The 25,009-nt window shown below is 44.9% G+C and overlaps 1 protein-coding gene across 1 annotated transcript in view; it reads right to left on the minus strand.

The window, feature by feature from the left end:
- The window catches only part of mboat2b (membrane bound O-acyltransferase domain containing 2b), a 62,020-nt gene that overhangs the window by 3,695 nt on the left and 33,316 nt on the right, over positions 1–25,009 (minus strand). Inside the window, exons 2-12 of the mRNA XM_055884478.1 lie at positions 19,046–19,191; positions 12,991–13,068; positions 7,357–7,452; positions 7,069–7,124; positions 5,979–6,033; positions 5,475–5,661; positions 4,950–5,142; positions 3,630–3,733; positions 3,439–3,503; positions 2,117–2,249; positions 517–668 (exon numbers count right to left, since the gene is read on the minus strand). Of these exons, the coding sequence (XP_055740453.1) occupies positions 517–668; positions 2,117–2,249; positions 3,439–3,503; positions 3,630–3,733; positions 4,950–5,142; positions 5,475–5,661; positions 5,979–6,033; positions 7,069–7,124; positions 7,357–7,452; positions 12,991–13,068; positions 19,046–19,191 (1,265 nt within the window). The remainder of the gene's footprint in view (positions 1–516; positions 669–2,116; positions 2,250–3,438; positions 3,504–3,629; positions 3,734–4,949; positions 5,143–5,474; positions 5,662–5,978; positions 6,034–7,068; positions 7,125–7,356; positions 7,453–12,990; positions 13,069–19,045; positions 19,192–25,009) is intronic.

Raw genomic sequence — 25,009 nt, forward strand, 5'->3', positions numbered from 1 at the left:
AATGGCTTAAGGACAACCAAGTCAAGGTATTGAAGTGGCCATCACAAAGCCCTGACCTCAATACTATAGAAATTTTGTGGGCAGAACTGAAAATGTGTGTGCGAGCAAGAAGGCCTACAAACCTGACTCAGTTACACCAACTCTGTCAGGAAGAATGGGCCATAATTCTCCCAACTTATTGTGGGAAGCTTATGGAAGGCTACTCAAAACGTTTGACAAAAGTTAAACAATTTAAAGGCAATGCTACCAAATACTAATTGAGTGTATGTAAACTTCTGACCCACTGGGAATGTGATGAAAGAAATAAAAGCTGAAATAAATAATCCTCTCTACTATTATTCTGACGTTTCACATTCTTAAAATAAAGTGGTGATCTTAACTGACCTAAGACGGGGAATTTTTACTAGGATATAATGTCAGGAATTGTTAAAAACTGAGTTTAAATGTATTTGGCTAAGGTGTATGTAAACTTCCGACTTCAACTGTAGGATGCAAACATAGTTTCTGGCCACTCACCTGTAGAACTTCATCGAGGGCCCGACAGACAGCAGCACAAAAGGCACCACGGTGTAACAAATGGCAATCTGGGTGCCCGCCCACGTGATCACATCATACACTAGCTTGTGTGACGGCGAGCCCAGGAAGTGTGGCCTCACGTTGTGTCTCATCTGGAGAGAGAAAAAGAACCAAAGCAATGAATTCAGCGGAGCAAAAGAAGAAGTGAGACAAACATGTAAAAACGACCCTTCTAAATCTGCTACTCTGCCCTTAACTCTCTTTCTCTCTCCCTTGCCAAGTTCACATTTCCCATATCTAAGTTGCGTCCTGAATGGAACCCTATTCCCTTTATAGTGCATGGGCCCTGGTTAGAAGTAGTGCACTATATAAGGAGTAGTGTACAAGTTGGGATGCGGCCAAGAGTCAAGTTTTCAACTGGACTTTCTCTCTCGGCTCATCCATCAGCGGGTGATCTGCCTCGGTGAGTCTCAAAGTGACTCAGGTGATGCTCCATTAGCCTGATTCCTGCCCTGTCTGCTCTCCATCTGTCTGTCTGGCTGGCCTGTTATCTGTGCAGTCTAGCAGCTGGACCCAGGGTGCGTCCGAAATGCCACCCTACTCCCTACACACAGTGTACAAAACATTAGGAACACCTTCCTAATATTGAGTTGCTTTTTGCCCTCAGAACAGTCTCAATTCGTCGGGGCATGGACTCTACAAGCTGTCGAAAGCGTTCCACAGGGATGCTGGCTCATGTTGACTCCAATGCTTCCCACAGTTGTGTCAAGTTGGCTGGATGTCCTTTGGGTGGTGGACCATTCTTGAAACACACGGGAAACTGTTGAGTGTAACCAGCAGCGTTGCAGTTCTTGACATACAGTACATGTGTGCCTGGCATCTACTACCATATTCAAAATCCTTCTTTAAACTGTCTCCTACCCTTCATCTACACTGATTGAAGTGGATTTAACAAGTGACATCAATAAGGGACCATAGACTGACCAGGTGAAAGGTATGTCATGGAAAGAGCAGGTTTTCCTAATGTTTTGTACACCGATAGGGACCAGGGCTCTGGTCAAAAGTATTACACTAAGGAATAGGGTGCCATTTGGGATGCAGATCCAGTCTCTAATAAAAATGCTACTTCATTCAGGCTACGCCTTCAGAGCACAGAGTCTCCATGGTGGACTAACTATGACTGATCTCCGAACCCACACTGATGATGCAGAAATAAAGAACCATCAGGATGAAATGAACGTGGCTTTTTGTTTTATTTTTAATGGGAACGAAAGGGCCATCAGGATATCTATGGTGACAGCTGAGGTCATTGACATAAGAGAAAAAAAAGTCCTTTGTTTAAGTGGGTACGGTGAATCACATTTCTTTTATTTTTTAATCGGTGCCTTTGAAAAGTTTAGGGCTTAGTGAGTCTCGACAGAAACAGACTTGAGTGAGAGAGAGGCCGGCCTATATCTGAGTGTCAGTGTTTGTTTTAAGAAGGGGGAGATATGGAAAATGAGAGATATACAGAGAAAGGGAGAAACATAAAGAGACACGGAGAGAGAGGTCTGTTTGAGACACAGACAGAGCGAGAGAGAGATACAGAGACAGTACTCACGGCGCGTGCAGCCAGTGTGACCACAATGCCGGTGAGGAAGGTGAGGTAGTATCCAGGATAGGCTCCGTGCCACATGGCCGACAGGATGAAGGTAGCCGCCGTGGGGTTGTAGGGACAGCGCTCGTAACACACCCTGTGCGCACACACACACACACAGAGAGAGAGAGAGCACAGGTTCTATGGATTTCTATTTCTTCTGCATCCATTGATAGCAACCATTAGTCTGTGTGATTAACACATCAACCATTAGTCTGTGTGATTAACACATCAACCATTAGTCTGTGTGATTAACACATCAACCATTAGTCTGTGTGATTAACACATCAACCATTAGTCTGTGTGATTAACACATCAACCATTAGTCTGTGTGATTAACACATCAACCATTAGTCTGTGTGATTAACACATCAACCATTAGTCTGTGTGATTAACACAGCTAGAGCTGTGTTAATAAAACAAGGGCGGATCCCGAAGAGGCCCGGGGCCGGATCTTTTTACAAAAACGTCTGTAAAGTCCGAATAGTTTGAGCTAAAAACGATTAAATATCCATCTATGAAAAGCTGAGACTCTCACGAACATGCATGTTTTACTTTAGGAAGCTCACAGGCTAAACAAGAGTTGTTAGAAGGTAAGGGGTGCTTCTACATAGAAGATCATTGGAAATCCCAGTACATAGTGTCTATAATACTATAATAAATTCACATAGTTGAGGTCACAAACTCCACACTCCACACAGTTGTCACTGACTAGCTGGATATTCATTTCTCACAGAGCAAACCGTTTCTGTACCTACATTGATTAATACATTTGTATCAGGTTTTTGCTTTGGCAGACTTTTTTGTGTGTGACGTGTCAACAAAACTCATGAATGCAACTATTGACGTCAAATTGTTTTGTGGTCTACTTATAGCCCTGGTTGTGCTGAACATAAAATGGTAAAATACTTCATTGTGAGGTTAAATATGAGGGCTGTACATTCAGATAAATGAAAGTCTGATAAATGAAAAGCCGATTTTTGCTGGGGTCTCAGAACTGATAGGGTTAATGGAAACTACTGTTAGTGCTAACAAGATCCACTAGGTGGCAAACTTTTACACAGTCAGAAAAGTCCCCAGTGCCATGGATATAGGCACATCCACAAGTTATTTAGGGCACACCTCACATTAAATAAGAATAAAGCTTAAACTGTAATTGCAATGTATTTAAATAGTATTTACAATGTGGCTGCAAGCTGGTGTTGATAATTAGAGAAAGAAATGGATGAAATTACACTTTGTGTCTACCAATTACAGACTAATCCTGGTTTCTTATGTCTCTGTACCTTTTGAGCCAATGTGCCGTCTGTATATTCCAGTTGTCGAGGAACATCTTAAAGCTGGTGGCAAACTGGAACCAAGGGAGAGATGGAAAACATCAGTATACAGTAACTTTAGCTTGTATTAGAGTTATGATAAACATACCCAGACGTGAATGAAGACAATGGCACAAAAGAAACTTAAAAAAAAATCAAACCTCAATATCCGCTATCCTCAGATTGGAGATGAGATCCCAACGTGGTGAGCCGTCGCTGGTGTATCCGTTGAACCCAAAGCCTGCTGCGTTGTTGATGGCGTCGGCTGTTCCCGAATGAAAACACGTACTTTCAGAAACACCATCTCCCATCCACTCACATGTCCCATCTGCACTGTCATCCATCAATCAATCACTTGTATTTTATAAAGCCCTTCTTTACATCAGCAGTTGTCACAAAGTGCTTAACAGATACCCGGCCTTGACCCTAAAGAGCAAGGCAAAGCAGAAGTGAAAGCACAGTGGCCAGGAAAAACTCGCGAGAAGGAAGAAACCTTGAGAGAAACCCAGCTCAGAGGGGATGTATTGCATCCACAAAGTGCACCATTTATTAGTGATGGTAACATCATCATAGACATGAATTTATGTTATTAACATCAGATCATCCGTCATCCTAATAACAGCGTATTAATATCAAAGTGGAGGACAATACAGAAGCTATACATCATGTTTATGACCAGTAAAGAACCATATTCCTTTCAGCTCCTGTAGAAGGCAGTGTGGAACAACAAGACAATGAGGCCGTGCATTCGTTCTCTCTCTCTCTGTGTGTGTGTGTGTGTGTGTGTGTGTGTGTGTGTGTGTGTGTGTGTGTGTGTGTGTGTGTGTGTGTGTGTGTGTGTGTGTGTGTGTGTGTGTGTGTGCGTGTGTGTGTGCGCAGAGAAGCGCCGAGTGAGTCCCACCTCTACCTGCTTGTTATCACCATGCTCTCACACCTTGCTGCAAACAAACACACGCATGCACACCTTGTTGCAAACACTTCCATGATTCACTCAGCACTCCTCTCGCGTGGACAGTGCAGACCCTCAGAATAACAAGGCCATATTTTGGATATCGGTGAGGAGAAGGTGAATTTCTGACGTCAAGGATGCTACCTCCATTCGAGAGGTTTCAAATAGAACCGGCTCATTAACGGTCAATGGATTCAGGGAAACTAAACCGCCGATCGAAGTCGGACTGCTCTCGTCACCTTTAAAGCTCATTTGTTCTCAGTCTGGGAGGGGTTACTCGTCGACATGGAATAATGGAGGATATTACAGCTAAGAATTGTTTTCAGGGTCAACCAATGAAAACAAGCCTAAAGACGGAGCTTTGGAAAACTGTCTACGGCTACATCGCGACTCTCCTTCCTTCTCCAACACTCCCCATCGTGGATTTTGAAAGTGTTGGATTGGTTTAAACATCGGCTGAAGGGCAAGTGCACACTTCGAAAGGAGGGTGGGGGAATCAGACGGCAGCCTACGGAAGAGAGAGAGGACCCACCCAGTGTCCAGACGAAGTAGTACTTGGGCCGGGTGGTCAGCATGGACAGGTAGAGGTAGACCACCTGGGCGTAGAAGGGCGTGGTGGCGATGAAGTCGTCGTCGATGTTCCGTTCCACAGGGAACACTTTACACACGGACAGGAAAACCATGAGGGAGAAGAAACAGGTGGCCAGTTTACGGACGACTTCAATCTGAGGAATGGGAGGGGGGGGGGGGGGGGAAACGTCAGCCAATAAAAACAGCGCGTCTCAAGTGGAACTCTATTCCCTATATAGTGCACTGCTTTTGACCAGGGCCCATGGGAATAGGGTGCCATTTGGGACGCAGACATAATACAGCCATGTTGCTATTCCTTCAGTGAATAGGGAATACTGTGCATTTACCACACAGCAACGGTGTCCTCTTAGAAAGAATGTTTCAGACGAGCGTTGATAAGAGTCGGCGTGTTTCAAAAGCAGAGCACGCTGCCCGTTTGGTAACTTTCCAAAAAACATCATAGAGGCATTTGAGACCAAATGCTTACGTTCGGGGAGGGGTCCGTTTGTTTGTGCCTGGCGTTGGCCTTCCCATTTGTCTGCTGGTCTCCGTGGCGACGGCAGGGCGTGCCCTCGATGAAGGCGATGTAATCGTTGTAGGAGCAGGTGGGGCCGGCCAGGATGCCCATGAAGTTACAGTTGTAGCTGAAGTACTCCAGCAGACTGGGCATCCTCCTGCAGGGGAGGAGGGAAGAGACGCGGAGACAGTCACAACACAGTCCTCACGGTGACAGTACAGACTGATGCTGACTGATACAAGGCGTAGTTAGAATCCACAAAGACTCTCTCCACCTCTCTCGAGATAAATCATGTAACTAAAGGCATTTTTAAATAACCTTTTGAAAAGAGCTACATGAAATGCCTACGGCTAGAGGCCAAAGGTCGATTTTGGAATTCAGCCACTACAGAGCCAATCAGAGCGTCCTTACATGCTCATACGGGAAGCTGCCATTTTCTGCTCAGAATAACAAAAACATACGTGTAAAACTTACTTTATAGCCAGGATTTTCTGATTTGGAGTCAGCTGCTCCTCTTTCCGGCACATTCCTGTTGGGGGGAGGGACGCAGAGAAGAACACATGTGTAATGCATGCTTTTGATCAGGGTGGTTTGTGTTCAAGTTCATTCAAAGATGCTCACTTTGACTTTCCAATGTATTGGAACAAAAATATTTCATAACAGTAGATATGTTTGACACGGGTGAAGCCACCATTCCATGCCCTTAGAATGTCATCCCAGAGAGAGGCAGTGTTCTGAGAAGTCAGTGCTGTCCTGTCCTCTCCTGAGACTGTCCAGTGTGGGTAATGATATCCATTAGGTCCCAGTGGTCGGTCTCTCTCTCTCTCTCTCTCACTCTTTGTAGATCCCTGCTGATCTAAGGGCTAAGTAACAGATGCTAAACTTCCAGAAAGTTTGGAGCCCCGTTGTCTCGCCAACCCCTCGTTGCACATCGCACCCTGGGGATGAGGAGACCGGAGGGAAGCGGGCTGAATAATTCTGAGTTGTTTATGGGGGCCATTACTCTGATAACAAGGTAAGTACAGCTAATCAGCTCATTATATTACAGCCTAATGCCTGCTAGGGACTGGAGCCACATGTGACACAGGCCATCCCTCATCCCTGTGTGTGTGTGTGTGTGTGTGTGTGTGTGTGTGTGTGTGTGTGTGTGTGTGTGTGTGTGTGTGGTAAGCCATTTATTTTGATGAAGCTGTTGCTCCTTATTCTCTCGAACACGTACTTTCTATTCCGCTTTCTTCTTCTCTTTTACTTGTGGTCCGTGAGGCAGATATCAGAGTACAACAGAATGTGCACTCATAAACGTACTGAGAACACAGCCCTATGATCCGACTCCTCCACATTTCTATGGCGAAATGGAGTGAGTATAGGAGATGTTCTAGCGATGTGGGGGTATTAAACATGCCATAACATTTGAGGTGATGTGAGGAATATCCCATGACGCTACTAGTGCATGACTTCTGTCTTTTGGTCTGTCTGACATCAGAGGAGGAGACAGGCTTATATGATTAATCCAGAAATATATTCTCTATGTCTGGTTTGAAGGGAAAAAAAGCTCCTTACTTACCATCGTGGATTTCAAACGTCAAGCTGGTGATCTTCTGTGTTATCACCATCATAGGCCTATGGAGAGGGAGAGAGGGAGAGAGGGAGAGAGGGAGACAGAGAGAGAGAGTAAGAGAGAGTGAAAGTGTAAAAGAGACTAGGGGGAGAGGAAATGAAATGAGTGATCATAAGCAAAAGCTATATTAGGATATAAAGCCGTCCCATGAATTCAGGCATGGTTTCACACAATCTTCCGACACAATGTTACACGAGGACATCGGGGCATTGTATTACCGCACTCGAGTCTTACCCTGTGAAGTCAGCAGAGTACATGCCATAGTCGAAGACGTACACACGCGTGATCTGGCAGAAGCTTAGATACCCCAGGGCCACCACCAAACAGTATCTGAGAATAAAGACAGACAAAAATCACAATAGCTCACTACTCGGGCTGGGAATTGACAGGGACCTCATGGTACGATATTATCACGTTACTTAGTTGCCGATAAGATGTATTGCGATTTTCACGATGCTATATGTATTTTGATTCGATACTGCGATTTTATTGCGATTTGATGTTTCAAACATATTCTCACTACATGCCTGCTGCAGAGAGATGAGAGAATGCATCAGAAAACAAGTTTTGATAATTTAGGGAAATACAACGTCGGAAGTTTACATACACTTTAGCCAAATACATTTAAACTCAGTTCCTGACATTTAATCCTAGTAAAAATTCCCTGTCTTAGGTCAGTTAGGATCACCACTTTATTTTAAGAATGTGAAATGTCAGAATAATAGTAGAGAGAATTACTTATTTCAGCTTTTATTTCTTTCATCACATTCCCAGTGGGTCAGAAGTTAACATACGCTCATTTAGTATTTGGTAGCATTGCCTTTAAATTGTTTAAAATTGGGACAAGCGTTTCGGGTAGCCTTCCACAGGCGTTTGAAATTTGGCCCATTTCTCCAGACAGAGTTGGTGTAACTGAGTCAGGTTTGTAGGCCTCCTTGCTCGCACACGCTTTTTCAGTTCTGCCCACAAATTTCTATAGGATTGAGGTCAGGGCTTTGTGCTGGCCACTCCAATAGCTTGACTTTGTTGTCCTTAAGCCATTTTGCCGCAACTTTGGAAGTATGCTTGGGGTCATTGTCCATTTGGAAGACCCATTTGCGACCAAGCTTTAACTTCCTGACTGAGGTCTTCAGATATTGCTTCAATATATCCACATAAATTCCCTTCCTCATGATGCCATCTATTTTGTGAAGTGCACCAGTCCCTCCTGCAGCAAAGCACCCCCACAACATGATGCTGTCACCCCCGTGCTTCATGTTTGGGATGGCGTTCTCCGGCTTGCAAGCCTCCCCCTTTTCCTCCAAACATAACAATTGCCATTTTGGCCAAACAGTTCTATTTTTGTTTCATCAGACAAGAGGACATTTCTCTAAAAAGTACAATCTTTGTCCCCATGTGCAGTTGTAAACCATAGTCTGGCTTTTTTATGACGGTTTTGGAGCAGTGGCTTCTTCCTTGCTGAGCGACCTTTCAGGTTATGTCGATATAGGACTCGTTTTACTGTGGATATAGATACTTTTGTACCTGTTTCCTCCAGCATCTTCACAAGGTCCTTTGCTGTTTTTCTGGAATTGATTTGCACTTTTCGCACCAAAGTATGTTCATCTCTAGGAGACAGAACGCGTCTCCTTCCTGAGCGGTATGACGGCTGCGTGGTCCCATGGTGTTTATACTTGCGTACTATTGTTTGTACATATGAACGTGGTACCTTCAGGCGTTTGGAAATTGCTCCCAAGGATGAAACAGACTTGTGGAGCTCTACAATTGTTTTTTCTGAGGTCTTGGCTGATTTCTTTTGATTTTCCTTATGACGTCAAGCAAAGAAGCACTGAGTTTGAAGGTAGGCCTTGAAATACATCCACAGGTACACCTACAATTGACTCAAATCATATCAATTAGCCTATCAGAAGCTTCTAAAGCCATGACATAATTTTCTGGAATTTTCCAAGCTGTTTAAGAATTTACCCACTACATGGACATTTGGTCTGGGATGGCAGAATCGTGGCATAAGACGACTAATATCCTACAGTCTGTGCTGGCCTAAAGGTGACAAAAGACGAGGTCTCCATGGAGACAGAGCTGTTGAGCATGGGTATCATAATCATTCCGTAATCATCCCAGCAGGACGTAGAGCAGCTCGTCTCTGTCAGTAAGTCAGCCAGCCAGTCACACACCTACTCCTGCCGTCTCATTATCGAGCAGAGGGATCTAGTGGGTGCTCCGTGTTGATCTTTATGCACTAGCTTCAAGCTTGGTATGTCCTTAATAGGGACATCTCCCTCTCTCAGCCTCATCTACACTTAGCCTACCCTCTCTTTCTTACGGCAGAAATCGTGGCAAAAAACTTGCAAAACTTGCTCAGTCTGTGCAGGCTTTAAGGTGGCAAAAGACAAAATGTCTCCATGGAGACAGAGCTGTTGAGCATGGGTATCATAATCATTCCCGTAATCATTCCAGCAGTACATAGAGCAGCTTGTGTCTCTGTCATTTAGTCAGTCACTCAGCCAGCCAGTCATTCAGCTAGCCAGCCGGCCAGTCAGCCAGTCAGTGAGCTAGCCAGTGAGCCAGTCATCCAGTCAGTCAGTCAGCTAGCCAGTGAGCTAGCCAGCCAACCAGTCAGTGAGCCAGTCAGCCACTCAGCCAGTCAGTCAGCTAGCCAGTCAGTGAGCTAGCCAGTGAGCCAGTCAGCCAGTCAGCCAGTCAGCCAGTCAGTCAGCTAGCCAGCCAGTCAGTGAGCTAACCAGTCAGCCAGTCACCCACCTGCTCCTGCTGTCTCATTATTGAGCAGAGCGGGGATCCAGTCAGCCAGTCAGTGAGCTAGCCAGTGAGCCAGTCAGCCAGTCAGTCAGTCAGCTAGCCAGCCGGCCAGTCAGCCAGCCAGTGAGCTAGCCAGCCGGCCAGCCAGCCAGTGAGCTAGCCAGCCGGCCAGCCAGCCAGTCAGTGAGCTAACCAGTCAGCCAGTCACCCACCTGTTCCTGCTGTCTCATTATTGAGCAGAGCGGGGATCTAGCGGGTGCTCTGTGGTGCTCTGTGTTGATCTTTATGCATTAGCTTAAAGCTTGGTATTTCCTTAACTGGCACATCTCCCTCTCATCTACAACAAGCCTACCCTCTCCTTCTTACTTCCTCTCTCGCTCCTCGTCTTTCACACCCTCTTTCCCAGTCTCTTCCACCCTCTCTCTCTCCCTTTTCCTCCCTCCCTACTTCCTTCTTCCTCCCCTCCCTCTCTGGCAGTGCTCTGAACTCAGTAAGGAGGCACAGTGGATAGTGGCTCTGTTACTCCCAGATAGCCTCCCAAAAAAACACTCTATTCCCTATTTAGTTCACTACTTTTGACCAGGGCCCACAGGGGGTGGAAATAGGGTGTCATTTGGGACACACAGCCTCTAAATCATCAGAGAGGAGACGATTATATGCCACAGCCTGCACAGTCCATACACGTGCAGAACCCACACACATCCCCACAGGAAGAGAGGAAATGTGTGTGTGTGTGTGTGTGTGTGTGTGTGTGTGTGTGTGTGTGTGTGTGTGTGTGTGTGTGTGTGTGTGTGTGTGTGTGTGTGTGTGTGCACGTGGCAGGGAAGGCATGTTAAGTCTCAAGGAGTACACCACACTCTCAGTCTTCACACACACCCCATGGCGATGACTCATGCAGTCAAGCTCCCTGCAGACTATGAGGGTCAGGAAGGAGAGACTAGGGCGGAGGGGGGAAGGAGGAGACTACTAGCTCTTTCAGCGGCACTGTGAGAACCTCTGACTGTGCTTGTGAATGCACCTGAAGACACCTCTGGGCTATGTCAGCCAGACAGCTACACCATCTCTTCCTCCTCCTCCTCCGCTGACTGAGCTCTCCTCCAAGATAACCAAAGGAGTCAAGCAAAACATTTGAGTCAATGTTGTAGGCATATGTGCTGCAGTTTACAGATCAATCTAATTTCTCAGAGGGGAACCAAGGGAAGGGAAAAAAGCCCCTCGTTTTTGGCAGAGGCCCAAGATAAGTGGCGAGCCATGCAAGGATAGCGTCCCAAATGGCACCCTATTGCTTATATTTATATAATGCACTGCTTTTGACCAGGGCCCATAGGGTGCCATTTGGGACCCTGCCAATCTCTTGCCCACACAACTGACGAGAAAGAAAAAAAACAGCAATCTATGCCGACCTGTTCCTCTTTCTTCTCCGAAGTATCAACTGAACATCAAAGTAATCGATTAGGCAGTGAAATTAGTATTCTCCACAATTAGTTTCCTCCGGGCCTGTAGATGGGGCCTGGGCTTCAAGTAGGCCTAGTTAGCAACCCCCCAGAGAGGTGCCCCAGCTGGGCTAGCAAAGGAGGACGACAAGGGGTGAGCTGGAGTAGGCTCTTATGCATAGATGCGTTCGTCTGAAAACAACTGGTGCCTCGAGGTAGGCGGTGGACACAGCCAGCAATAAGACACAGGAGGCCAAAGGGGAAGAAGTAATTGGAAGATGTTATTACAGTAATCGCGAAGCCAGAGAAAAAAAGGAAAAAAATGTCCGCCAACAGCTGGTGAGCAACAGGACGGAATGATGGCAATGTTCGCCTCCCCTCCGCTACCAGACAGATAATGACAAACTGTGGGACCAAGCACGCACGCACGCACGCACGCACACACACACACACACACACACACACACACACACACACACACACACACACACACACACACACACACACACACACACACACACACACACACACACACACACACACACACACACACACACACACACACACACACACACACACACACACACACACACACACACACACACACACACACACACACACACACACACACACACACACACACACACACACACACACACACACACACACACACACACACACACAAAGAAATTATGTTTTATCACACCTTTACTGCTCTAATTATTACTTCCAAGAGAAGGAGCAATTTGTTCCAATGACCCCTGCATGTGCAAGTTAGACATAAATGGGAAAAATTAAAGAGGGCGGGATGGGGTGAGCACATGAAGGTGAACTCCCGGAGATTGAGTTGATGTTGAGATGTGTCTGTTACTTGAACCCTGTGAAGCATTTATTTGGGCTGCAATTTCTGAGGCTGGTAACTCTAATGAACTTATCCTCTGCAGCAGAGGTAACTCTGGGTCTTCCATTCCTGTGGCAGTCCTCATGAGAGCCAGTTTCATCATAGAGTTCTTGAAATGTTCCGTATTGACTGACCTTCATGTCTTAAAGTAATGATGGACTGTCGTTTCTCTTTGCTTATTTGAGCTGTTCTTGCCATAATATGGACTTAGTCTTTTACCAAATGGGGTATACAGAAGATAGCCCTACCTACCTCGTCACAACACAACTGATTGGCTCAAACGCATTAAGAAGGAAAGAAATTCCACAAATTAACTTTTAACAAGGCACACCTGTTAATTGAAATGCATTCCAGGTGACTACCTCATGAAGCTGGTTGAGAGAATGCCAAGAGTGTACAAAGCTGTCATCAAGGCAAAGGATGGCTACTTTGAAGAATCTCAAATATAAAATATATTTTGATTTGTTTAACACTTCTTTGGTTACTACATGATTCCATGTGTGTTATTTCATAGTGTTGATGTCTTCACTACTATTCTACAATGTAGAAAATAGTAAAATAAAAATAAAAATGGAATGAGTAGGTGTGCACAAACTTTTCACTGGTACTTTATATATGTCTGGGCTCTCCTGTGGGTTTTGAACATTATTGGTCCAGCAGCAGCGGCCGCTCTAGAGGCAGTACAGCATGTCACCTGCGGCCAGTCTACACATCATCATTCAGACAGGCCTTCAGAAACAACTCTCACCCTGAACCACACACACGCAGAGGACTTACTTGTGCATGTGTTCCACTCCTGTTAGGATCATGATGCCATAGGTGAGCCCACTCTGAACCAGAAAGTGGAGAGCATACCTGAAACACAGAGGAGAGATAAGTAATTAACAGTTTAATCAATCACACACATAATCCCCACTATTTCTCCTCTCCCACGATGTCTCCATTTCCCTCCACTTCTGTCCCTCTTCCCCACCACCCTCCCTCTCTCACTTTCCCCTCCATCCTCCCTCTCTCACTTTCCCCTCCATCCTCCCTCTCTCACTTTCCCCTCCATCCTCCCTCTCTCACTTTCCCCTCCATCCTCCCTCTCTCTCTTTCCCCTCCATCCTCCCTCTCTCTCTTTCCCTCCATCCTCCCTCTCTCTCTTTCCCTCCATCCTCCCTCTCTCTCTTTCCCTCCATCCTCCCTCTCTCTCTTTCCCTCCATCCTCCCTCTCTCTCTTTCCCTCCATCCTCCCTCTCTCTCTTTCCCTCCATCCTCCCTCTCTCTCTTTCCCTCCATCCTCCCTTTCTCTCACTCCATCCTCCCTTTCTCTCACTCCATCCTCCCTTTCTCTCACTCCATCCTCCCTTTCTCTCACTCCATCCTCCCTTTCTCTCACTCCATCCTCCCTTTCTCTCACTCCATCCTCCCTTTCTCTCACTCCATCCTCCCTTTCTCTCACTCCATCCTCCCTTTCTCTCACTCCATCCTCCCTTTCTCTCACTCCATCCTCCCTTTCTCTCACTCCATCCTCCCTTTCTCTCACTCCATCCTCCCTGTCCCCTGTGCCATATAAATCAGACAGATTGACCCACAACTGACCCTTAATCATTACCCTGCAGCAGAGACAGAAATAGGTCTATTTCTTCACCCTTTTTGTAAAACATGTACCTTACATCAGGCCATATGAAATTTCTCTGTAAAGCTAACTTTCAATTCAAATGTTTTCATATGGTATATGGCAAATCTGGTGCAGTCCATGAGGAGGAGATGCACTGCAGTACTCAATGCAGCTGGTGGCCACACCAGATACTGACTATTACTTTTGACCCCTGATGTGTCCTATAAGGAGCATTGCTGGCATATCAGATGGCCGAATGGTAAAGAACATCTAGCCGCTTGAGAGCACCCTTACCTGCTTATCTATAAATGATGTCTCCGTAATCTAGCATGGGTAGGATGGTCATCTGAATCAGGGTTAGTTTGGTAGCTGGGGTGAAAGAGGAGCGATTACGATAGAGGAAACCAAGTCTAGATTTAACTTTAGCCTGCAGCTTTGATATGTGCTGAGAGAAGGACAGTGTACCATCCAGCCATACTCCCAAGTACTTGTATGAGTTGACTACCTCAAGCTCTAAACCCTCAGAGGTAGTAATAACACCTGTGGGAGGAGGGGCATTCTTCTAACCAAACCACATGACCTTCGTTTTGGAGGTGTTCAGAACAAGGTTAAGGGTAGAGAAAGCTTGTTGGACACTAAGAAAGCTTTGTTGTAGAGCATTTAACACAAAATCCAGGGAGGGGCCAGCTGAGTATACGACTGTATCATCTGCATATAAATGGATGAGAGAGAGCTTCCAACTGCCTGAGCTATCTTGTTGGTGTAAATTGAGAAGAACGTGGGGCCTAGGATCGAGCCTTGGGGTACTCCCTTGGCAACAGGCAGTGGCTGAGACAGCAGATTTTCTGACTTTATACACTGATGCAGATTGCATACCAGAGAGGATACAATGGACATCAAGAAAGCCAGTCAGTTGATTTTTGACAAGTTTTTCCAACACTTTTGATAAACAGGGCAAAATAGAAAGTTAGGATCAGTTCGATCTCCTCCTTTAAACCCAGCAACAGTCAACAAAGAGCTATTTGAAAGTTTAATGCTTAAAACCATCACATTGTTTGGGGACAGACTTGGTGGAGACAACCGAGCACTGAAGGTGATCCTTGGTAAAGATTGACACTCCTACACCTTTGGAAGATCTGTCTTGCCGAAAAAGGTTATAACCAGAAAGGTTAACATCAGTATGCAAAACACTCTTCCTTAACCACGTCTCAGTAATGACCAACACATCTGGACTGGAGCTGTGAACCCACACTTTCAATTGATCCATTTAAGGTAATAAGCTTCTAGTATTAACGTGCAGAAAACAGAGGCTTTTACGGGAGCAGAATTCAGTGAAGCAGATATCAGAGCACAAGTCAGAATTGGGGCTAGAAACAGTAGGTGGGACAGGGTGTACATGTACATTTCCAGATATCATCAACAGTAATACAATCAAGGCACGGCAGAGGACAGGGAGAGCTCTGCAGTGCTGATTTATCTGAATGTGCATCAGATGGCAACAAGATCATATTGTACAGCAATTTCATCAGGTAACATGAATACACAGCCAGCGAGAGGTGGTTAGAATAGGATGGGGGGCCAAAAGTCTGTGTAACCAATAGAAAGTCAGAGTCCCGAGTGTGAGAACAAACAGTCTGTCCCACAGTTGGGTAAAGAAAGTCTGTAATCATCAAAGCATGCAGGAGTCACATTTTTTATTTTTATATATATAACAACTTGGGGCTAGCCATTGTAAGTTCAGAGTCACTCGCACCAACAGTGCATGTGTGCTGGAGGCAAGTGAAAGCTCGGGAGAGAGGGGGGGGGGGTTGGGGGTAACTGTACCAGAAAGGTACCCCCTGATAAAATGGGCCACTGTACCCCTATGTAGATATTCCATTAAAAATCAGCTGTTTCTAGCTACATTAGTCAATTACAACATTAACAATGTCTACGACAGATTTCTAATCAATTTGATGTTATTTTAATGGATAAAAAATATGACTTTCTTTCAAAAACAAGGACATTTCTAAGTGACCCCAAACTTTTGAACGGTAGTGTGTGTGTGTGTGTGTGTGTGGTGTGTGTGTGTGTGTGTGTGTGTGTATAAACTCTGCAAAAAAAGAAACGTCCTCTCACTGTCAACTTCGTTTATTTTCAGCAAACTTAACATGTGTAAATATTTGTGTGGACATAACAAGAGTCAACAACTGAGACAAACTGAACAAGTTCCACAGACATGTGACTAACAGAAATGGAATAATGTGTCCCTGAACAAAGGGGGGGGGTCAAAATTAAAAGTAACAGTCAGTATCTGGTGTGGCCATTAAGTACTGCAGTGCCTCTCCTCCTCATGGACTGCACCAGATGTGCCAGTTCTTGCTGTGAGATGTTACCCCACTCTTCCACCAAGGCACCTGCAAGTTGGACATTTCTGGGGGGGGGGGGGGGGCCCTCACCCTCTGATGCAACAGGTCCCAGACGTGCTCAATGGGATTGAGATCCGGGCTCTTCGCTGGCCATCGCAGAACACTGACATTCCTGTCTTGCACGAAATCATGCACAGAACGAGCAGTAAGGCTGGTGGCGTTGTCATGCTGGAGGGTCATGTCAGGATGAGCCTGCAGGAAGGGTACCACATGAGGGAGGAGGATGTATTTCCTGTAACACACAGCGTTGAGATTGCCTGCAATGACAGCAAGCTCAGTCAGATGATGCTGTGACACACCACCCCAGACCATGACGGACCCTCCACTTCCAAATCGATCCCGCTCCGGAGTACAGGCCTCGGTGTAACGCTCATTCGGTCGACGATAAACACAAATCCGACAATCACCCCTGGTGAGTCAAAACCACGACCCGTGAGTGAAGAGCACTTTTTGCCAGTCCTGTCTGGTCCAGCGACGGTGGGTTTGTGCCGATAGGGGGCATTGTTGCCGGTGATGTCTGGTGAGGACCTGCCTTACAACAGGCCTACAAGCTCTCAGTCCAGCGTCTCTCAGCCTATTGCGGACAGTCTGAGCACTGATGGAGGGATTGCGCGGTCCTGGTGTAACTCGGGCAGTTGTTGTTGCCATCCTGTACCTGTCCCGCAGGCGTGATGTTCGGATGTACCGATCCTGTGCAGGTGTTGTTACACGTGGTCTTCCACTGAGAGGACGATCAGCTGTCCGTCCTGTCTCCCGGTAGCGCTGTGTTAGGCGTCTCACAGTACAGACATTACAATTTATTGCCCTGGCCACATCTGCAGTCCTCATGCCTCCTTGCAGCATGCTTAAGGCACATTCACGCAGATGAGCAGGGACCCTGTGCATCATATTTTGGTGTTTTTCAGAGTCAGTAGGTAGGCCTCTTTAGTGTCCTAAGTTCTCATAACTGTGACCTTAATTGCCTGCCTACGTGTCTTAACGACCGTTCCACAGGTGCATGTTCATTAATTGTTTATGGTTTATTGAACAAGCATGGGAAACAATGTTTAAACCCTTCACAATGAAGATCTGTGAAGTTATTTGGATTTTTACGGATTATCTTTGAAAGACAGGGTCCTGAAAAAGGGACGTTTCTTTTTTTGCTGAGTTTATGTCTCATTTGCATATTCCCCTTCATTCTCCCTCTTTATTTCCCTCCACGTCTCTTTTCCCCTCCGTCCTCTCTGTCCATCCTCCCTCCCTCGCTTTCCCTCCACCCTCCCTCAGTCTTGTCTTTCCTCTGTGCCATTTGCCATATTGTTGCCAGTCAGTAATGGGCCAAGGTTCATGTGCCCAGTCTGCCTACAGAGAACCATTTGTCCCTTCATTCGCTTAATTTAACACACATTCACCCATAACACACACTCAACAGTACGACTGGGTGCAGTTACATAGGAACAATGACAAAGTGGATACATACCCAACACCTCACAAGCACAGCATTTAGTGCTACACAGACTTTTTACCCAGTCATTGTTTCCATTGAAGACAATTAAGCATGCCCATTTTATCTAGTTTGAAGTTTTTTCTTTTTTTCTTTTTTATTATTATTATTATTATTTTTTATTATTATTATTTATTTATTTTTATCGGACACATGTGACAGTTTGTGGTCACAAAAGATTGCAATGTTTGCGTGCCATTTTGTGGCAAGGAATTCATATTTTTCACAACATATTGCATGTTACGAACAACAATCCATATACAGTAAATGTGGCGCTGACTCCCTACATAGTACACTACTTTTGACCAGAGCCCTATGTCAATAGGGTGCCATTTGGGATGCACTCCCTGTAAGTATGTGTGTGGCTCTAATTAGATCCTGCAGTTTACAGTGTGTTACAACTAAACGTCCTGACACTCAGTCCTCTGCAGTGTCCCAAATGGCACCCCATTCCCTATTTAGTCCACTGCTGGTCAAAAGAAGTGTACAACGTAGAGAATAATGGGCCATTTGGGACACAGCCCTCATTTGCCCCATTGGTCCATCGACCTGTTTGTTTTATTAAAGCAGATCTGTTAATGAGAGAAATCTTTTTAGCAACACTGATAAACATTGATTTAGCCCTGAGAGGAGAGCACTGGTCGGTGATGAGTCCAGCAGCATATTGACCTGATGATACGTCTATTGGCGGACCCATATTGCCATGTCCTCCCTTGGTGCCCATGAATCAGGTCAGAGGGGGGATCCTGTTATGGATATTTTACATAAGGAATCACTGGTCCCTAATTCATTTCACTAATTTAACTACACTTGGAGGCAGTCAAAAGAGCTTCTTCAAAATACTAGCTTGCAAAAAAATATATATATATTGCTTAAAATTCTATGAAATGGACACAGGCTATGTCATAGTATTTAGTAACAGATAGTTGCCAAGAGGCAGCAGGTCAATATTAAAAGAGGGCTTAAGAATATCCCTATTCATTGTCCCACTACCTATCCTATCCATTCACAGTCCTATTCAATATAACATCAGCGTGCAAAGCAAAAACATCCTCTTGAACCTGATGGCATCAGATGTGAACACAAATACGACACAACCATCTGGTTCTAACTCCGCTACTTACTCCCGTCTAAAGTTTCGCAAAACAAATCAACTGCCCCCTATCAACCCATGCTTAGAGAGATTACAGCGGCCCGTTTATACCGCAGCGCAGCAGAGTGCTTGGAGTGGGGGTATCGTTTTCCCCTCTAAATCGACCCGTTTGGCCATCATGACACAGCGCGTGGAACCTGAGAGTGTGTGTGGGTGTGTGTGTGTAGGCAGAGAGACGGACTCACCAGCCGAAACAGAAGAGAGCAAAGTAGAATCCCAGTAGCGTGGCCACCACATGTCTGACAAAGGGACTGGTCTTACTGGGATGGAGATAGAGACGGAACCCGAAGGCTGTCAACAGGGCAAACAACTGGCATACCACAAAGTTCACCTGGAGAAAAGAGAGGGGGAGGTGGAGAAAGGAGAGAGAGAAGGATGGAAGGAGAGGGAGAGATGCACAAATAGTTATTGTGGATGGCATGTGTTCTTTTTCAGGACCATAATGTAGTTGTATAACGTCAGAACACCAGATAAACAAGTCTTAACCAGAGAGATGAGGCACACAGCCGTGAATTTGGGATTCATTTAAAGCCCCTTCAGATGATAAGACCAGAAATCCAACGTTAACAGTGTGGGTTCCATTGACTTGCAGCAAATGACTGAAGATAATACATTCACGGAGATGTCTGAACAATGATAAGCAGCACTAGCGGATCCTTTTATATTCCGATCCCCGGAACTTGTGACAGAGATATGACGACATAGACTGGGGTCCAGTGTGGCTCAGTTGGTAGAGCATGGCGCTTTCAACGCCAGGTTTGTGGGTTCGATTCCCATAGGATATGAAGATGTATGCACTCACTACTGTAAGTCGCTCTTGATAAGACCATCTGCTAAATTACTAAAATTGTAAATGCCCCAAATGGTAGCCCGATTCTCCATAGATCACTGGGCCCTGGGCAAAGGTCGTGTACTATAGGGAACGGGCAAAAGTTCCATTTTGGACTCAGGCAGTGGCTACCTTGCAAGATTAAGCATCTTGCTTACAGCAGATTCAATCAATCCACTACTTTATATCAAAGGAGTGCCTTTGATTTTTTCCGGCCTGCACAGTTCGGCGAGAGATGATCGTTAACCCCCAATGACGTGTTTCTGCGCATGAGCTTAGCTAGTCAACGTCACCATAACTTCGCCTATAAGTGTGATCGGGGATATCTTACTGGAGAAGCAGTGTCTGCCTTCATCCTGTACTGTCTTTGCGCAGCCAACTAAAAAGGCAGCTACTTCATGGAAACAAATCCATTGATTGAATTGTAATGTTACTAGCTACAATGGCCAGATAGCTAGAGTGGTAAAGCATTTAGTGCTGTGTGCATTGAGCTGCACTTAGTACCAACCCATTCGTTTCATAGGAAGTGCGTTTGACACTCCTGGCTACGACTCATGTACACTCCTCACACCACTGGAGACCGGGGTTCAATTCCCCACTCTGATCCTTCAATCTGATTCTCCAACCCATCTGTATCCCCTCTGTCGTCATTTCAGGACTGTCAAAATACACCACACAAACAATTTTAAACAGACTGAACATTGTTTCACTTGGTGAGTGCAGCTCTCAGTCAGGTTTAACCAGGCTACCACACAAGGATAAGGGGGGAGAATGTTGGCTAAATGACAGGAAGCAGAATGAGGTGTGACTCAAAGGCTGCGTCCCAAATGGCACACTATTCCCTATTTTAGTGCACTACTCTGGTCTCTGGGCAAAAGTTGTGAAATAAATGCAAACGGGTGCCATTTGGGACGCATCCAAAGCAAGGGCATGGCCGGTAGCGCTGGGCTACCCAGGATGCCCTGTGACCCAGATAAAACTGCTGTTCTGTTAGCATATGCCATAATGCCAAGAGCCAAGTGGAGCCACAGTAACACAGCGCTTGAGTCTGGACTGAACAGAGCTAAGGGGCCTCACACACCCATAGGGACACGAGCTCAAACACACACACACACACACACACACACACTTAAGCAGAGCTCTTTGGGCGGTGTGAGTTGAATACTGATGAGCTGGCAGGGATGCAAGAGGGGACAACCCATGCTCTCCCTCTCTCTCGGGTCAAATGTCACTATAGTGGGAGGCGGTCCAGCTCAGGGTCAGACAGCCCGCACCCTCTGCCCCAGGGCATCATCACCCCTCTGAAAGTCAATCCCCTCATCTGTAGCTCTGCTACCCTTCCCGTCTGCCATTGGTCCTAATGGCACCCTATTCCCTATATAGTGCACTACTTTTTACCGTGCACTATGGGAATAGGGTACAATTTGGGACACAAACAGAGAGGCTGGCCCTGGTTTAAGGACAGCACATCTGTCAACTCGCCCCATGCCAGGGTGAGTCGATCTGCTGCCTATCAAAGACAACGAGAGTCTGGGGCATTCCTCTCAACCAAATAACAGAAAGGCCTGTGCCAAACGGCGAGGCAGTGATACAGGTAGGGAGGAACATGCTTTCAAATACCATATTAGACATATTAGTCCTGATTTACAAAGGTCCAATGCAGCCGTTATCTCAATATCAAATAATTTCTTTGTAACAATAAAGTACATTTCTGTTTTAAATTTAAATGGTCAAAAAGGAGGAAAGAAATTGCTTCTTAGAAAAATTTAATTTCGCAAGAAATAATTTTGCTCGGACTGTCTGGGAGTGGTGAGAGAGGGGCTAATTGTAGGAACGTAAGGGGAGAGATGAGTAACCTGAAAACTAGCTGTTATTGTCTTTATTGGTCTATTAACATACGGCTTGGTGATGTCACCAGGTGGTCCAAAAATTCCATCCAGACAAACAAGCTGAAATTTCAGGCACTTTTCAAACAGCTCTTACACTAAAATTGTATTATCATAATTTTCACAATATTATTCCAATCTCAGTGTGGAAATATATAAAACACAAGAAAATCTAGTTTTACTGCACTGCCCCTTTAAATGATTTATCACCTCAGTTTTCTGCAAAGCTTACTTCATCATTCAGACTCAGACACTAGCCTAAAAAATTGTTTCACGCCATCATGTGTGATTTTAGTATGAACCTCTACCATAGGCACTGATAAGAGAATCATACTCGTATTAGGTTAGCCCTTCCCACACACAGCCCCAATCATCCTGTACACAAGTTGGAAATGGCAGATTTTGCATTGATAAGAACCTACATTGGAACGCAGTGCCTGTACAGTAACATGCTATACATGACGTCAGAGCTCAGGTTCTCTGCTTTACAGCGCTGTATGGGTTTTGACTGACAGCCGTTATGAACTTGAGTCCTGTGTGCGACAAGATGCCCCCATCCCTCCCACAAATTGGGCTACTCTTGCACATTTGTTGTTCTCTGAATGAGGGAAATGCTATAAGTTGAGAGATCGTGTCGATGTGTTCGGAAAGATGAGACGCTCAGGATCCTAATACCGATTATAGCAAACCACACACCCGTGAGTCCAAATATGCACTTCACACGTCATGTACAGTATCAACATTTATGATCGCTATGTTACAGTCACAAGGATGACATATGTTATACCCTGGGTTGTCCTGAACAGAATGAGCCTGTTTGTCATATTGTGAAGAATGCTCTCACGACAAAATGACTATGAGCACCAACCTTTCTATGTTTGTCTGAAGTGCCTTTCGAAACTGTAAGATCGTATTTCATAACTTAGCTAGCAATGTTAGCAAGAGAATAAGCTTTAAAATGATCCCCACCTGACTCTGATTGCGACTTATAAAAATGGACCTTTTTGGATTGCGTAAAATAACAGTAATTGTGTGATGGTGGGGACACGGGGCTGTGTTCCAAACCAAAAAAACGACAAGTGTGCTTGATTCAGTTCGTCAATGGCAAAGCTAGGAGAGCTAAACAAAGCACATTACACCTTGATCACACCTACAGCGTCGTCGCGTAAAACAGTACGCAGCGTCATCTGGCTACGTGTGCAACAGAAAGTTCAACTGTCAAGCGGTCCGCGCATAAAGTTTGACGCATATGTCGGATAAATCCAACGTATGCGTCACACAGAACGCACTGCAACTGCCTCTGCAACGCTGCAAAACAAACGCGGCGTTCCATTGGAAATGAATGTACTTCTGGTGTGCCGCAATGCAACGACGCTGTAGGTGTGGTCGAGGCGTTATATTGAAGGCTCTTTCCTCCAGTCAAAAAAAGGGGATTGAAATTACTTCGGAACTGTGCACAGTTTGAAGAGTTGTGTGGCCACTTGGAGACGCCAGGTGGACCTCTTACTCAAACCCTTGTAATTGTTTCTCTTCTCTCCAGAAAACCAAATCATATTGGAAGGTATTTGAATCTATGTAAGTTATTTTGAAAACAAATATTTGACGAAGAACCAAAAACTACAAAAGTTAGTTGAATTAGTCTGAATATATTATCATAAAGCACATGGTTTGGAAGGCTCTTGGATATGAATCTTAATGTAGCCTACAGCCTAGAATTAAATACATGAGGGGCATGGAATCACCTGAACATTAGAGTAGACCACCTTTGCAGCTTCAAAATGACTAACAAATATATGTTCATATGAGTGAGACATAACACAGCAACACTTGACAAAGTTCTTATACATGTGTAGTATGATAGCAATATTGTTACATAGGACTTTGGAAATTGCTTTAGCATTGCATAATAATGGAGTTATTACGTAAGTGAAATAAGGAACAGTCACCACTCGTGTACAATAGTTACAAAAACTCAGCAAATTCCTATGCAATTAAAATGCAATTATCGAAGTATTGAAGTAACAACATGCTCATAAAATGTTTCTCCAAAATCAGTGTTTTATTATTTAAAAAAATATTTAACCTTTATTTAACTAGGCAAGTTAGTTAAGAACAAATTCTTATTTACAAATGACGGCCTACTGGGGAACAGTGGGTTAACTGCCTTGTTCAGGGGCAGAATGACATATTTTTACCTTGTCAGCTCGGGGATTCGACCCAGCAACCTTTTGGTAACTGGCCCAACGCTCTAACCAATAGGCTACCTGCCGCCCCATTACTACACAGGCACAAGAACAGTTTAATGTTACGCGTTACTGAGAATGCTAACAGTAACAAAATAGGGCTTTAAGTGTCGAAAGGAAACTTCTTGAATCAACTACTGCCAAGGTAGGTGGAAAATCATGTTAGTTTGTATTCTGAGTAAACTATCCCTTTAAAATGATGGTATAGTGAGTGTATGAAAGATGAACACTTACCCTCAGATGGACAAAGTTTTCTTTGCAAAGCATCCAACATGCTGCTTTCAATGTCTGCAAACGGCTTTGAATAACTCAGCAACCTTTTTCAGTGGTATGTTGAGTCATGCAGTAGTTGAGTGTCACAACTTATTTATACTTATATGTACAAAATATAATTGGTTAATTGGTTTGACCTGGTTATGCACACCTGGGGCAAAATCTGTATTCAAATAGTTTTGAAATGTAGTCACTTTCTAAGATCTGTATTTGAATAGTTGTAGTCACCTCCAAAATAACTATTTGTTCCCCTGGGTGAAATAGTTACTTACCACAAAGCATGGTTAAAACTATAGCTATCCCAGGTCTGCAACAGTGTAATGTTTAGATTCAGTCTTTTGTCAGGTGAAGTGTTGTATCCTCACCTTGGGTCTGATAAATGTCCCCATAATCTCTAAAGTGTTCTCTTTCAATTTCTGCCATTTGTGTGTGTGTGTTTGTGTGTGTGTATTAGGATCCCAATTAGCTACTGCCAAGACAGCTGCTATTCTTCCTGGGGTCCAAACAAGAAACAAATAAAACATAACATACATAAATACACAGTGCATTTGGAGAGTATTCAGACCCCTTGACTTTTTCCACATTTTGTTACGTTACAGCCTTATTCTAAAATGGATGAAATTATTATTTTATTTCCCTCATCAATCTACATACAATACCCCATAATGACAAAGCAAAAAAAAAATTGGGGGGGCAAATGTATTTATATATATAAATTATAGTATTCGGACCCTTTACTCAGTACTTTGTTGAAGCACCCCTGGCAGCGATTACAGCCTACTTCTTAGGTATGACGCTACAAGCTTGGCACACCTGTATTTGGGGAGTTTCTCCCATTCTTCTCTGCAGATCCTGTCAAGCTCTGTCAGGTTGGATGGGGATCGTCGCTGCACAGCTATTTTCAGGTCTCCACAGATG

Source organism: Salvelinus fontinalis, chromosome 27 (assembly GCF_029448725.1).
Source record: "Salvelinus fontinalis isolate EN_2023a chromosome 27, ASM2944872v1, whole genome shotgun sequence".
Lineage (NCBI taxonomy): Eukaryota > Metazoa > Chordata > Actinopteri > Salmoniformes > Salmonidae > Salvelinus > Salvelinus fontinalis.